Source organism: Macrotis lagotis, chromosome X, assembly GCF_037893015.1.
Source record: "Macrotis lagotis isolate mMagLag1 chromosome X, bilby.v1.9.chrom.fasta, whole genome shotgun sequence".
NCBI classification, from domain to species: Eukaryota; Metazoa; Chordata; class Mammalia; order Peramelemorphia; family Peramelidae; genus Macrotis; species Macrotis lagotis.
Genome location: NC_133666.1, coordinates 279,536,658 through 279,552,979, shown reverse-complemented (window position 1 = coordinate 279,552,979; position 16,322 = coordinate 279,536,658). Strand labels below are relative to the sequence as shown.

Below are 16,322 nucleotides of genomic sequence, written 5' to 3'. Positions count from 1 at the left end.
CAAACCACAATCACACAGAAGTGGGAAGGTTCAGATCATTCATTTAAAAAAGTCAAGACAAAACAGAATTGAATAAATATGCTAAATGGAAAACTGGTCCCATTGAAAGTATAAAGAAACATGTATCTATTGACCACCTACTGTGTGCCAGTAGGGCATCTAGGTGGCACAGTGGATAAAGTACCAGGCCTGGAGTCAAAAAGACTTGGCTTCATGAGTTCAAATATGGACCAAACACTTTCTAGCTGTGAGACCCTGGGCAAGCTACTTAACACTGTTTTTCTTAGTTTTCCCCATCTGTAAAAATGAGCCAGAAAAGGAAATGGCAAATTACTCCAGTATTTTTTTCCAAGAAAACCCCAAATAGGTTCATAAAGAGCTGGACAGGTCTGAAATGACTGAACGACAGAAAATGGGCCAGATACTGTGCTAAACATTTTACATATATTATCTCATAACCCTGAGAGGCAGGTGCTTTTATTATCCCCATTTAACAGGTGAAGAAATTAAGGCAGAGACTTTTAAAATGACTTACTCAGGATCACACAGCTAGTAATTGTATTGAGGTAGTATGTGAACTCAATTCTTCCTGACTCTAAGTGCTCTAAGTATTGGACCACCTAACTGTCTCCAAGGCATAGGCCTTTGAGTTTCAAGTTAGGAATATTTTTTGCTTATGCATCAGATAAAATTCAAATCTTTGACACCCTGCTAAGTTACTATTCTTCTATCAATCTCTTAAGATACTTAAAAATGTTTTTCATGTAATTTTCTTCTTAGTCTGAACTTAACAAATACCGAACATAATTAAAATTTCCATTTACGTAGCAGAACAAAAGATTTGGCATCTAATTATACATTCTAAGGAGAATGTGCACTAAGAACATGAAGAATCAAGGATGACACCAAGGTCAAGGTTATAAATGGTTATCTAGCTAATTTTGCACCTGAAGCAAGAATATACAATTGTACCAAACCCTCCTTTCCATTCTAGTGACATGTATTCTTGGGATAGTCTGTGTGTATTCTATGCATGTTTCTATGCCCCTCAGTTTTATGCACCCCAAACAATGCCTCACTTGCCTCCCTCTTGTTACTCCTCTGATCCTATGCATTATCACATCCCAATACACTGCAAAGGGACCTTCCCTCATGACATGTGTATGTCAGTGCACCAGATGTTGGTACACACTTCATCACATTAACACCATAACCATGAATTTCCTGTCCCTAACTCAAGATGGAGAGAGAATATGTAAGTTTCCATACATCTGGAGTTAAGAAGAAACAGAGACATCATACCATTGCTAAATTTAATCAAGCAAAATATTGTCTAGTTGGTTTTTACCTTTTATAATATTCAGAAGTTTTAAAGTTAATGATGGTCATTTTTCTTAATTGCTTGTATTTTAAGGACTGACAAATTTTGACCCTTTGCTGAGGATATAAACTTTCAATGAGAATTTACACCTCGCAAATTAGCAAACAATTAGCAATACCAATCCGGACTTTATTGATTGTTTTCTTGATAGTCTAGACTTAAGAAAATGATAGAAAAAATGTCAATAATACAGACTTAACATAAAAGTGTGTCCTATGAACATCCTTCATCCCAGAGTTGTTTATTAAACATTTACTAGTGCACTCCTATCCTTTTGGGACATGCATAATACAAAAGAAACAAAGGAACCCAGGATTACTTGTATTTTCTATCCTTTGTTTAAAAGTAAGTTGTATAATGAAATAAAATTTAATTTTGATCATTCAGTGGTAGCATCTAAATTCAAATATTTACCTAGAGTTTTAGTGCATGTTGTATTCTTCCACATTGGTGAGAAAAAGAGTTCTGCATCTGGAATCCAGGACCTCATAAAGACTTTAGGTTCTTTCCCCAAGTGGGCTTATATTCCTCATCTCTAAAATGAAGAGGTTGAACCTTAAATAGGCATATGATCTCTAAGGTCCCTTCCAGATCTCAATCTTTACTTTAGAAAGTCCTAGAAATTCAGAAATGAAAGGGACCTTAGAACTAATTTAATCCAATCTTATTAGTTGCAGAAGATGTCAAAGATTCAGAGAGATAGAAAAAATTCTTTTCTTTTATTTTTCATTCTGTCCTCTCTGACCTTCCAAAACTTGACTCCATCAAATTATCTCTTTCATGAAAATTCAATAATTCTTTCCAGTAACTTTTTTTCATGTTCTTACATATGTGTTCAGGTGTCCAAATCTTAGGGAAAAACCTTCCCTTGACTTTCCAGCCTAGTTAGCTACTTTCAATTTTCTTTTTTTTCATTTCCAGTGCAAAACTCCTGAAAAAGTTTTCTCCACATGATACCTTAAGCAACCTCACATTCACTGTCTTCTCAACACCCTTGCAATCTGGTTCTTCCCCATCACTGTACAAAACTGTTCTCCAAAAGGTAACATTGATAACCCTCTGATCAAATCTCAGTCTTCATCATCCTTAACCTTTTATGTAGCCCTGGACACTGCTGATGAAATCCCCCATTAGAAAATGTCTCTCTTTTGACTTCAAAAACACAGAAAATAAATGGATCTTCATCCCACTTCTCCTGGTTCCTCAGCTCCACCCCCTGAAGTTTGATTTTCATGTCATCTTCTTTCTCTTTACACTCTCCTTTGTCAATTCCTATGACTTTGGCTATTTCCTTTAACAGAAGTTCCAAACCGTTTATGTGTATGTGTGTATGTGTTTATGTGTGTAAGTGTAAGAGTGCCAGACCCTTACAATCTGATTAATTTTATTAATTTTATGGCCCTCCTCAGAAGAATATTTTAAAATGCATAAAATGAGATTATAAAGAAAGGCAATTATATTGAAATATTATTTCAAAATATTAAAAAACAAATTCATGGCGCCCATGTTAAGAATACCTGTTCTATGCAGAGGACTTCCAAAACTACATCTCTAATTTTGACCTCTTTTTTCTGAATTCTAGACCCATATCTCTAATTGGTATGACATCTTCTAAGCTGTTTCTTCCAGAGGCACCTAAGTCTTAATATTTCCCAGACATTATCTTTTACCAAAAATCTTAGTAGTTCAGATTTTCATATCAGCTTGGCTTATTCCCTCTCCGTCACCTCCTCTGTCTAATCAGTTACATACTGTTACATACTGTTTATTCCATCTTATATCAATCTTATATCAATCTCCTTGTTTGTATTCCAGCTGTTTCTTCTCCTTTAAAGGAACTCATTTCCATCACCTTGGCCTATTAGAAGAGCATCTTCCTACTTCTACTCTCTCTCTTGCCTCTAATCTGCCCTCTGTACCACTGCCAGAATCATCTTTAATCTGCCTAGGTTTGAATTAGACTCTAAATTGAGGGTCAGCAAACTACAGAATGTGGGCCAAATCTGGCCCACCGCCTGTTTCTATACAGCCCAAAGCTAAGAATAGTAAATGTAAAAACCATTCTTAGTTCTCAGACTGTACAAAAACAGGCAGCAGGCAAGATTTGGCTTGCTGATCCCTGGGTAAAAATACAAAAGATTAAGAGAAAAGGAGGATAGTTTAGGTTATATAGAATTTCATTTCACTTTTTCATTCGAATATCTTCAGAGATGCCTTTTACTCACTAAGTTGGGGTTCCTTTATAAAACATAAATAACTTTCCAGCCTTAATCCTATACTGCTTACTTCCATTTAATCTATCCTCCAGCCAAAATGTATTACTTTCTCTCCTGAATATTTCCTGGTTTCCTTCCTCCATTGTTTTGCTCATATTGCTCCCTATATGAATGGAATGGTCTCTTCCCCCCCACACACCCTTAACCTTTTGAATTTCTAATCTTTAAAAATTCACTTCAAATGTCGTTTCCTCCTTAAAACCTTCCCAGATCCACCCTGGTGCTAAGCCATCACTTTCAGATTTCCCATAACCAGTTTTCATTATATCTATCATGTAATCTATTATATTTAGTATAACTCAATGCTCTATACATAGCAGAAACTACATGAGCATTCATGGAATAGAATTAAAAAGAATTGTAAAGTGCCTTGCTGATGGTTCTCCTGCCTTCTCTCCAATCTCCTTTTTCCATGCTGCTTATTTCTTTTTCTTGGGTAGGATCAAATCTGAATAGGTCTTGAATCTGTTCCTTTGCTTCCACCTATAGGAAAGGAAAAACAAAAACAAAAATCATGTTTCACGAAGTACCTGAATTGTGTGCTCTTAAAATTCAGGTAGAAACTTGCAATAAAGCTTCTTGATATAAAAGTATGATCCAGAATTTTAAAAAAACTAACATCCCAGGGCTTCCCATTGCCTCTTAGATATCATGATAATGCAAATATTACCTCTATTTTGCTTTGCTTGACTTTTTAAAGATGGTTTAGATTATTCTAAAATAAGTTTATCTTCATATACTTATTATTTTGCTAGCAGTGGGTTCATACTTTTCTTTTCTTTTCTGTTTTACAGAGCCTTCTGGAAAGCCTCAGTATACCAAGTGCCGTTCACCTGAACTAGAGACGTTTTCATGCTACTGGACTGATGAAGTTTATCATGGTGCAAAAAGTCCAATAAAGCTATTATACAAGAAAAGGTATGAATTCATCCCTGTCCATGATCTCCCCCTACATATCTGAAATCACAAACTCAGCCCTTGGAAGATGCTTTCAATTTTATAATCCCCTCATTTTACAGATGAGGAACCTACTGAGGGTCACATTTGGATTTACACCCAAATCTTGAAATATTCTATTTAGTCATTCATAAGCATAGACAGGCACTAGGTTACAAAAAAAGGCTCAGGATAATCCCTGTTCTCAAGGATCTCACAATTTAATGGGAGAGATGACTAAAAACATCTATGTGTGAGCTAAATAAATAAATTATAGATAATCAACAAAGGAAAGGGACTACCATTAAGGGGTATCTGGAAAGTCATCTTAGATGAATTGCTCATTAATCTATGAAACTATGAAATGAGGCAGGTACTCCAGATTCTTTGAGTTCTCACTGGGAAAGACCATGATGGCACATGAGCATGTGCACAGAGGATGAAGGGGTAAACAGGCACAGAGAGGACAAGGGTAAGCAGTGAAAGGGGTACAGAAACAGAGGGTGTGAAGACCTAGATAGAATGGTGAAGGGAGGCAGGCAGCATGAGGAAGAGGGAGTGGGGACGAGACACAGATCACTCATGAAACCATGTCTTAGGAATGGAAGGTAGCGGGGGTTGGGAGGGGGAGGAATTTGAAGTCTCATATTTTTAGAGGATTTGGGTAGAAAGCCCTTATCCATGCTATATTGGGGTTAGTTCATTAATATGTCCAAATTATTCCAAAGTTGTTGGTAAAACTTTAAAATTATATATCCATATCGTCTCAAAGTTATCAATACTACTGATCTTATTGCAGCTTCTGTAGCTTATGTGAAATTGACATTATCATAGGATCAAAAGACCCTCACAGCAAAGCCCTGATTTTTGGTTAACATATGATGCAATTGCAAATTATGCTTCTTTGATCTTTGAAACTGAGCATATGTGACGTTTTAGGTTCCCCTTTTCCGTAGCAGGAATTCTATTGCCACTTTATACTGACTATTCATAAAGTTACTATACTGACTGGAAGCATACGGGATGACTAGGGGGATCAGGACAAGATAAAATTTAAACTCACTTTGGAAAGCAGAATTTTATGTGGGACTTGAAGGAAGCTGGGAGGCATAGATGGAGCATAATCAGTAAAAGTGTCCAGTCTTGGGGTGCTAGATGGTGCAGTGGATAAAGCACCAGCCCTGGAGTCAGGAGTACCTGGGTTCAAATCCAGTCTCAGACACTTAATTACCTAGCTGTGTAGCCTTGGGCAAGCCACTTAACCCCATTTGCCTTGGAAAAAAGTGCCCAGTTTTGAGATGTTTTTAAGGAACAACAAGGAGGCCAATAATATTGGATCTCAGAGTAGTTCAGGGGGAATCAAGTGTAAGAAGACTGGAAAGGTAGGAAGGAACCAGATTATGAAAGACTTTGGGTGCCACTGGAATATTTAATGTGGGGGGGGGGGGGTTGGGACTTGGAAAGAGCACATTGACTGCCTGGAGAAGGGACCAGAGTGGGAAGAGACTTGAGGCAAAGAGCCCAATCAGCAAGCTACTGAAATAGTCCAGGTATGAAGTAATGAGGGCCAACACTGCAGTGTCAGAGAACAGAAGGGACATATGTAAAAGATGTTTACAACAATAGAAGCAACAGGCCTTGACAAGATTGGAAGGGAGGGAGTTAGAGGACATGAGAGCTCATGGATTGAGGTCATGAGTCTGAATGATTGGAGAGATGGTGGTTTCCTTGTCAGTAAAAGGGAACTTTGGGCAGGGGAGGGAGTGATAATGAATTCAGTGTCAAATATAAGATATTTCTGGGATAGCTAGTTTGAGCTTTCCAACAGATATTTTAAAATCTGAATCTGGAAGTTAGGAGAAAAGATAGGATTAGATAAGTAGATCTGAAAACCAACAGCAGAGAATGATCATTGGATTCATGGAAGCTGATGAAATCATCAAGTTAAATTGTATAGAGGAAGAAGATACAGAACCCCGGATGAATATCCAACAGAGAAAACAGAGAAGGAGCAATCAGATAATCTGGAGGAAAATCAGGAAAGAATAGTATCTTGAAAACCTATCAAATCAAAGAATCAAAGAAAAGAGGGTGATTGTCGGTGTCAAAGACTACAGAAAGGTCCAGACAGATGAACACTGAAAACAGGCCATTAGACTTGGTGATTTATGAGATCATTTGGTAACTTTGCAGGTGAAGTCAGGAGACTATAGAAAGTTAAGAGACTATAGAAAATGAAAAGAAGAAGAAGAAGAAATGAAGAAGGGGTTGTTATCTTCTGTAGTAGATAAGAGAACCAGCCTGGAGTTGGGAATAATTGAGCTCAAGTCTGACCTCAGACACTTCATAGCTTTGTGACTTTGTCCAAGTCACTTAACTTTTCCATATCTTAGCCAAGAAAACCCCAAGGACAAGTCCATGAATCTCAAAGAATTGAATTGACTCATTGAATGACTCAACAATAGCAACAACAACCATAGACAATCTTCTCTAGGAATTTAGTGTGGAAAGGGAGGAGAAATCCTATTCCTCACTGCCTCTCTATAACATGCTGAAATATACAATGATGTACAGAGATAGAAATGATATTATTGGCTTTGTTATTATTCTGTGATTATATAGTGATGGTTACTTGCATATTTCTTTTAGTCAACAAATCTAACCCAACATTTTCAAGCATCTATGCTATGCAAAGAATTAGATTAGGTGTCAGAGATCCAAAGACAGATATCATACAACACCCTGTTTACAAGGAATTCACTCTCCAATGAGGAGAAACTTGACCACACAAATAACTGAGATGCAAGGGAGAGTAGGAAAGACGCAGGGAAGAGATGCAAGTAAGGCAGGACCAAAGAAGACTTCATGGAAACCATAACAACCCTAAAGGAAGAAAGTAATCTTAGCAGCATCTTTTACATTTTCAACATTGATTGTTGGAAATAATAAGCAAGGGTGTGTCAGTATAATCTTTGACAATTAAAAATACTTTCTTTCTGGTGATTTTTCCCTTAAATTATTGCAGCCTTTTCTTTTTATTTAAGGCAATGGGGTTAAGTGACCGCCCAAGGTCACACAGCTAGGCAGGTATTAAGTGTCTAAGGTCACATTTGAACTCAGGTTCTCCTGACTGCAGGGTTGGTGCTCTATCTACTGCACCACCACCTAGCTGCCCCATTGCAACCTTTTCTTAGTCTTTCTTGGTTCTACAAGTATAGAATAAATGTATAGTTTTTTTAAGATCCCCCTCTGATGCCTCTGATGGCCAGTGCCATACCTCTAAGAAATCCACTCCTTATGTATACTTAAGTGCTTTTGCCAATGCTGTTGTTTTATTGTTTCAGTCATTTCCAGCACTTCATAAGCCCATTTAGGGTTTTCTTGGCAAAGATACTGGAGTAGTTTACCATTTGCTTCCCCAACTCATTTTACAGATGAGGAAACTGAGACAAACAGGGTTACACATCTAGAAAGTATCTGAAGATAGATTTGAACTCTGATCTTTCTGACTGTAGGCCACCTAGCTAGACTGGTTGTAATCATCCTTAATACTTTGCCTTTACACCTCAGAGACCTCTAATTTTTCCCTGTCTAGTTAGTGACTTCTCAGCTAATTTACGATAAATTCCTCCATTTTTACATATTCTTACTTTATTTGAAGTTTAAAGTTTGCTCCCATATTTAGGCTCAAGTGCTGAGCCTATCACTTTAAAACTTCCCCCCTTTCCCTGCACTGGAAAAGAACATTTCTAAACCAAGTTTAGAAAGAGTTCTACTTAGATTGGTTTTTGCATCAGCTTCAAAGGTGATGATCTCCATTCCTAGTTTTGAATGGGAAACAGGGAGAAAATATGGAGAACTATTGTGAATTCCTAGAACATGAGATACCCTTATTCAAAACATTTTTTTGCAGGACAATCAAAAAAGCCTTAGGATTCTCAGCAGTTAATGACTACATGTATCATTGGCCCCTTTCTCTAGTGAATATATCCAGGAGTTGATTATGAGTTCATAATGTGCATGTAATAATTTATTTTATGAATAATTATGTAAAATTACTTATACAAAGGCAATTAGGTATGGAGGTGGTTACCTACAGTGTCTAATTTGGGGGCTGGAGGAAAGGGAAACAGAAGAGATTGAAGAGATACCATGAAACAGGAAAATTATGATTGAAAGGGAAGGTAGTTGTAAAGTGAATATGCTTTCTCTACTTCATATTTTTCCTAATGATAACCCAGCTGACAGGCATACATTGTTTAGACCTGTTTGATTTTGAATAAGAACAGTATTGCAAAGTACAGTATAAGGAAAGTACTAGGCATATACGTATACAGTAGAATGGGGGAAAAGTAGAAATCTAAAACCTACTGTATAGAGGAAAGTTGTATAAAAAAAGGGTGAAAAGGAAGGATGGTTTGAATCTGAATTTTACACAGGAAATAGTAGGAAACCATTGAGGGAATTTGAGTGAAGAGATGACATGATCAAATTTATGGTAAGTCTGGAATTAGCATAAAAAATGTTTAGAAGGGGAAATTTGTTTTGTTTGTCCTTCATTTTCAAAGAAGACCACAACATCAGGGAGGTGATACCATGACAAGGACATGAACTAAATTTGTGTGAGGGAATGCTGTGCTAAGTCACTAGAAGGGGAAGAAAGAAGAGGCTGGAAGGGCTATTAGGGGCCCCTTTCAATAGTACTGTAATGACAAGTAATGAGACTTGTACTATGATTGTATTCAACAATTCATTTTTAAGCACCTATTTAAGAAAGAAAAGGAAAAAAAACAGAGGATAGAGAGAAATAGAAAAAGAATAGAGAGAAAGAGAAAGGAGGAAGGAAGGAAGGAAGGAAGGAAGGAAGGAAGGAAGGAAGGAAGGAAGGAAGGAAGGAAGGAAGGAAGGAAGGAAGGAAGGAAGGAAGGAAGGAAGGAAAGAAGGTAATTCCTACCCAAAAAAAAGGCTCATAGTATATTAAGAAAGAAAAAATATATATACAAAAATAAATTAAAGATAATTTGAGGAGAGAGAACACTAACAGAGGAATTACCAAAGTTTTTCATTTAAAAAGTGGATCTTGGATTAGAGATCACACTTCTTTTGTTTCAGAGACACAGTTATGGAACTGTGTGGGTAATGAGACTTTCCACAAGTCAGATTGGGCCAAATGATAATGCCTGTTGAAAAATGAAGAAACAGAATATCCTAATTACATTTAAAATAATATTAATTATTTTTCTTCGTTTGTGTTATTTTTTTAATTTGGGGGAAATAACATTTACCATGACTGAACAAGTAATTAGGTCATTGCAATATATAACCTAATTACAAAACAAATGGGCTTTTCAAGTGGTTTCCCAAAATAATAGCTATTGCATGTCACCTAATATAAACCCACTTACTAAAACACCATACCGTGTTGGAATATCAGATTGCCCAGGATTTACTCCAGTATACAATTTAATCAAGTGTCCTGGTAGCGATGAGGTTGGAAGGGGCCTCAAAGATAATTGTAGTTCATCTCCAACACTTAACAGATGAGGAATCTGAGACCAGTTTTGCACTGTTTTCACTGTTTATTTCTTTATCTTGGATGAAAACATAGTCATTGCTTCAAGTAGATGTCATAGTGGATAGGGAACTGACTTTGGGATCAGAAAGACCTGACTTCAAATTAAGCTTTAAGCATGTTCCAGGGGTGGCTAGGTGGCACAGTGGATAGAGCACTGGCCCTGGAGTCAGGAGTACCTGAGTTCAGATCTGGCCTCAGACACTTAATAATTACCTAGTTGTGTAGCCTTGGGCAAGCCACTTAACCCCATTGCCTTGCAAAAACCTAAAAAAATAACAGAAAAAAATTTTCCAACTTTTCATGTTATGTATCTTACATACACACACACACACACACACACACACACATACACACACACAAACTTTTAAAGTTTGCACAATTGTCAAGTCATGTAAAAATTTTCTGCTCAGAGCACTAGTTTGTGTCCAAGTGGTTATAAAAATAAATACATGAAACATTGTAAGCCCAGGGGGAAAAACATTAATTATGTTTAGCTTTAATTTTACGGTTACTAATTGATTCAAGTCTACTGGCAACACTAAGATAGTGGCAGTCAAGTGGATAGGACTTACATTTTTGCTAAAATTTTCCTGCTGTTCCCTAGGCTCAAGTCAGCATGTGACTTATTGAATGTCTAAGCTTTAGTGGCCAACACATTTTTGGCATCCCTAAACTAGGTGAAACATATTTTTTTCCTCCAACTTATTATTTATTTGTTTTTAGCAATCATTTTTTTTAATTTTGAGTTCTGAATTCTCTCCATCCCTCACAGGTCTCCCCCATCCATTGTTAAGACAAGAAATGTAATGTCCTTTTTAACATATAAAATCATGCAAAATGTGTTTTCACGTTGCAAAAAAAAAATAAAAATAAAAAAGTGGAAAAAATATGCTGCAAACAGCATTCAGACTCCCTCAATTCTTTCTCTGGAGGTGGATAGCATTTTTTATCATAAGTCCTTCAAAATTTCCTTGATTCATTGTATTGATGAGGATAGTTTAAGTAATTCACAGTGGTTCATCATGCAATATTGCTTTTACAATATATATTGTTCTCCTGGTTCTGCTCAATTCACTTTACATCAGCTAAATATGTCTTCCCAGATTTTTCTGAAATCATTTAGGTCATCATTTCTCATAGCACAATAGTATTCCATTACAATCATATACCACAACTTATTCAGTTGTTCCCCAATTGATAAGCATCCCCTCAATTTCCAATTCTTTGCCACCTCAAAAGGAGCTGCTATAAATATTTTTGTTATGAGTCCTTTTCCTTTTTCTTGGATCTCTTTGGGATATAGATCTAGTAGTGTTATTGTTGGTCATATTTCCAAATTGCTCTCCAGACATATAACTATTTAGCTAAGATACATTGTTCTTAGTAAAATACATCATTCCAACTTCTGCACACTTCCTATTAAAAGACTATTTGTTTTTACTTCAGTTTTCTCTGTTGTTCTGTTGTTTTGGGAGGAAAAAAATAAAACTAAAATTCACCAGCTATAGTACCACTACTGGGTCTATACCCTGTTTGTGGTGGCAAAGAATTGGAAATCAAGTAAATGTCCTTCATTTGGGGAATGGCTTAGCAAACTTTGGTAAATGTATGTTATGGAACACTATTGTTCTATTAGAAACCAGGAGGGATGAGAATTCAGGGAGGCCTGGAGGGATTTGCATGAACTGATGCTGAGTGAGATTAGCAGAACCAGAAAAACATTGTACACCCTAACAGCGACATGGGGGCGATGATTAACCTTGATGGACTTGCTCATTCCATCAGTGCAACAACCAGGGACATTTTGGGGCTGTCTGCAAAGGAGAATACCATCTGTATCCAGAGAAAGAACTGTGGAGTTTGAACAAAGACCAAGGACTATTATCTTTAATTTTAATTTAGGAAAAAAACTGATATTTTATTGTCTGATCTTGCTAACTCTTATACTTTATGTTTCTTCCTTAAGGATATGATTTCTCTCTCATCACACTCAATCTGGACCAATGTATACCATGGAAACAATGTAAAGACTGGCAAATTGCCTTCTGTGGGGGGAGGGAAGTAAGATTAGGAGAAAAAATTGTAAAACACAAAATAAATAAAATCTTTATAATTCAAAAAAATTCACCAGCTATAATTGAAAGCAGTGAAATTGGAGTAAAAATTGGAGTAAAATAATTGCTATTTTTATTATTTCAACTCTACATAATGACCTTGGAAGCAAGGAGTAACTTTGTTACTTTTCAGGCTCCATTTGAGCCCTCCTCCCGCCACTGCCTCCTTTTTCTGTCCCCTGCTACTAGCATCACCTCTCTCCTCCTCCCTAGCTAAAAATGGTGAGAGAGAGTTCTTACATCTGGAGAAAAGAGGGGAGTGGAAGAGGCCTTGAGAATTGAACTCATACATTTATTCAGAGATTCTAACTGATCTATATAGCCTATTTCATGTCCTCTTTTAGCTTTTCACCTAAATTTTTGTCAGTAGTCCCAAAAAGAGCTGAGGCATTTAAAATAAAATGTACCTTTTTGTTAATGTGAATTTAAAGAGATGTCCTTTCAATATAAGTTTTACTGACCTACCATGAATAGGGTGCAGGAGTATACTGGTAACTTTTGAACAGCCAGCTCTCTGAAAAAGATATGTGTATAAGATACACTTTTCAGTTTAATCTTCATTAATTAAATTTTCTTAAATCTATAGATTTAAACCCACATATCTATAGATATCTAGATATAGACATAGACATAGACATAGACATAGACATAGACATAGACATAGACATAGACATAGACATAGATATAGATATAACCCACAAAAGAAAAAATTAAGCCCTGATTTGTAGCTTTTGCCAATTTCAAAAATTTTAAATACTCACACTGAAAACTTAACAATCAGTTCTAGTAAGCTAGTTCAAGCTGCCCCAACAACATCCATGGAAGGCTGTATGCTGTTAAGCTATCTTTTTAATGGTGTCAATTTATTAGGGATTTCCAAATCATCTTTCTCCATACTGCCTTGATGGACCAGGTATAGATGAGTGCCAAGACATTCAGTAAGAGTTGCAACATCTGGTACTACAGATGGTTGAGGAAAGGGAGTGAGAAGAGAATGGAAAGACTATTTATTGAATACTGGTTAGGAGATCATTAGAAAATTTTGAGAGAACTTTCAGTAGAGTAGGTAGATATGAACAGAAACCAGGTTTTAAGAGCTTGAAGAGGAAATGTACAGAAGAGAAGATAGAACCCTGATGGAGTCAAAATGTTACATAAATCTGGCAGTAAAGGGGAGGAGAAGATGGAGAGAAGTAACTAGATGCATTAGGTTTAAGAAAGCCCCTTTTTGGGCTAAGAGCTCCTAGCATGTTTCCAGGAAAAAAGAAAGGGTTAAAGAAGAACAAAAGGAAGAGAATCAGTGGTAGAGCAAGACCCTACAAGAGTTGGGAACATGGGATCAAAGACATCATTGCCAAGAAGTAGGAATTTCTCCTCCTCATCTATGACTATATTAAAGAAGGAAAACATAATGATACTCAGAAGTTTTTTAAGGTATATGGAAGCAATTGAATTGGCCTTTGTTAGATAACTGTTATTTTCTTAATAAAATACTAGGTCATCCCTTCTTATGTGTAGGTTTGTGACTTATGAGTACACAAGTCAAGGTCTTGAAAAAGACTTTGGAATAGTCACTGTGGAAAATGAAAGGGGGTCAGCAAAAGGAGAATTAAAAGACTTTCAAGCATAGTGATGTCCCAGATGAACTATGTGTACTCATCCTGAAATGCCCCAGGAGTAAAAACTCTGTTTCTATCACCTTTTAATGTTAATTAAACTGGGGTGGGGGTATATCATGAATAAGTGAACCCATGAGGATTGGCCTAAGGGTTAATGAGAGAGAGAGAGAGAATTTTTGTCAGAGAAGCCAAAGAGAAATCTTTTAACACCTTCACATAGATGAGCACCTGTTCTGGTGTTATTTAGGACTTGTCTTGAGCCTAGGACTCACTGAAGCCTCTGAAAGATAACTCAGGTCCCAGTTCTGCTAACACAGTCTAGGGCAGAGGAGTATGGAGAAGAAGCATTCCCTAAAGCACTGACCTTCTTCCCTATGGCAAATATATCTTGAATTTCCCCTATTCATCCACCCACCTGAGATAGGTTTCTGTTCTGTGAGAGATTGTTCATTTTTATAACAGTATGGAGAATGTTGTTATAAACTATGCAAACCTATGTATGTTCATTTCCAAAATGAGTCCATAAAGACCTGGTGAGGGAAGGGGTTTTTTATTATTTTAAAAATACCTCCATTTATTTGACTATTTGAAATAATTAACTAGCTGTTTGTGGGTAAGTTATACTGACAGGGAACTGCCATGCAAACACATGGATTCAATTCAGCTGATTTTCTTGGGGTTTTTTTAATCCTGGAATTAACTGAATATGATTATTTACATTATGGGGGAAGAAAAATGTTTTCTATACTCCTGGGGTGAGAGGGATCTTTTTTAATTGTGGGATGCTTGCATTTTTGTCCCTGACAACCCCCCATAGAAGGGCAAAAAATAGTTTACCACCATTTTTATGGATCCATATTCTTGTTGACAGATAATAGCCTGCTTATGACCTCTTATTTTCTGTGATTTCTGTCCATGTCCTCCCACCCATCTTTCAACCCACTGGAGGTGGTCCTGAACTCTCTGGAGTAACACTGACTCTATCCATTTATTATCCCTCTTTTCCATGACTGTTGTCTTTTTTGTTTGCACAGATCCTTGATGACCTTTCTTATGCCACCTCTCATGTGTTGCAAGTTAAATAATTAAACCATTAGCTCTAAAGTTGAATTATCCAAAAGCTAATAAAATGCTGCTGTCAAATAATTGTTCCTTATGTCTCCAACCTATTTTAAATTATCTAGAGCAGGCAGCTAGGTAGTGCAGTGAATAGTGCCAGTCTTGGAGTCAGGAAGACCTGAGTTCAAATTTACCTCAGATACTTGATACTTGCTACCTGTGTGACCTTGGGCAAGTCACTTAACCCAACTGACTTGTAAAAAAACTAAAATTTAAAAAATGAATTATCTGATGGTAGTATTTGAGAGTGATCTAAGAAACTACCTTTGGGGGCAGCTAGGTGGCGTAGTGGTTAGAGCACTGGCCCTGGAGTCAGGAGTACCTGAGTTCAAATCAAGCCTCAGACACTTGATAATTACCTAGCTGTGTGGCCTTGGGCAAGCCACTTAACCCCATTGCCTTGCAAAAACTTTAAAAAAAAAGCTACCTTTTACTAAGACTAGGGATGTGCAGGGAGGGCAACCGGGAATGGAGCTATAGCTGATTTGGATGTCAACAACTTTGACCACTGCTTTTGCACATCAGTCACGTGGAGGCCTGTACCCTCCTCTGAAAGACAATGATCAAGTCAAAAAACAAGAATTATATCAACAAATAACAGTTATAACTTGTATTTTTGTGGAGGTTTTAAAGAAAGTTTTTTTAATAATTTATTCCTTTTTTACAAGCATTTATCTTCTTCCCACTGCCTCTCCCCAACTAAACAATTTGAAAAAAAAGGAAACTCCTCAAAGCAAATCACTTGCAAATTCGGCAAAATTAAGTCCCACATTAGTATTCATTAGCCAAGTCCAAAGTCTGTCTCATTCTATATAGTGGAACCATTAGAATGTGAGTTCCACGAGGCAAGGACTGCTTTAACATTTCCTTATATCTCCAGCATTTAGCACAATGTCTGAAACGTAAGTCTGGCTTAATAAACCCTTGATTTTAAAGCTGACTTTCCCTCCATTCCTTTTTTTCCTCTCAATCCTCCCTGGAAGCTCTGAAAATAACTGCTAAGAAGTTCTTCTCCTTTCCCCTCCCCCTCCTCTTTATTTCCTATGAATCTTTGTCCTGTGTAGAAACCGGAAAAAAATCAGCCTTTGATTCTGAGCTGTGTTTTTGCACCAGTGTTCTCTGGATGATCAGAATTCTCTCTAAATGTCCTGTTTGTACTGCCTTAGGAGAGAAGACTAATTAGTCAGTGGAAGAACTACCTAGCAAAAATAGCCAAAGATGATGTGGCCCCCTATCTCATGTTACCCAATACTAACACAGACTCATTGAACCTAGAACATTCTGCTAAAATATCTTCTTAGT

General features: G+C 36.9%; 1 protein-coding gene across 6 annotated transcripts in view; it reads left to right on the top strand.

Annotated features, from left to right (window-relative positions):
* The window catches only part of GHR (growth hormone receptor), a 265,472-nt gene that overhangs the window by 224,929 nt on the left and 24,221 nt on the right, over positions 1-16,322 (top strand). For all 6 annotated transcript variants that reach the window (XM_074207497.1, XM_074207500.1, XM_074207501.1 and 3 more), the window contains one exon: positions 4,452-4,575. In XM_074207497.1, coding sequence (XP_074063598.1) covers positions 4,452-4,575 — 124 coding nt within the window. The remainder of the gene's footprint in view (positions 1-4,451; positions 4,576-16,322) is intronic.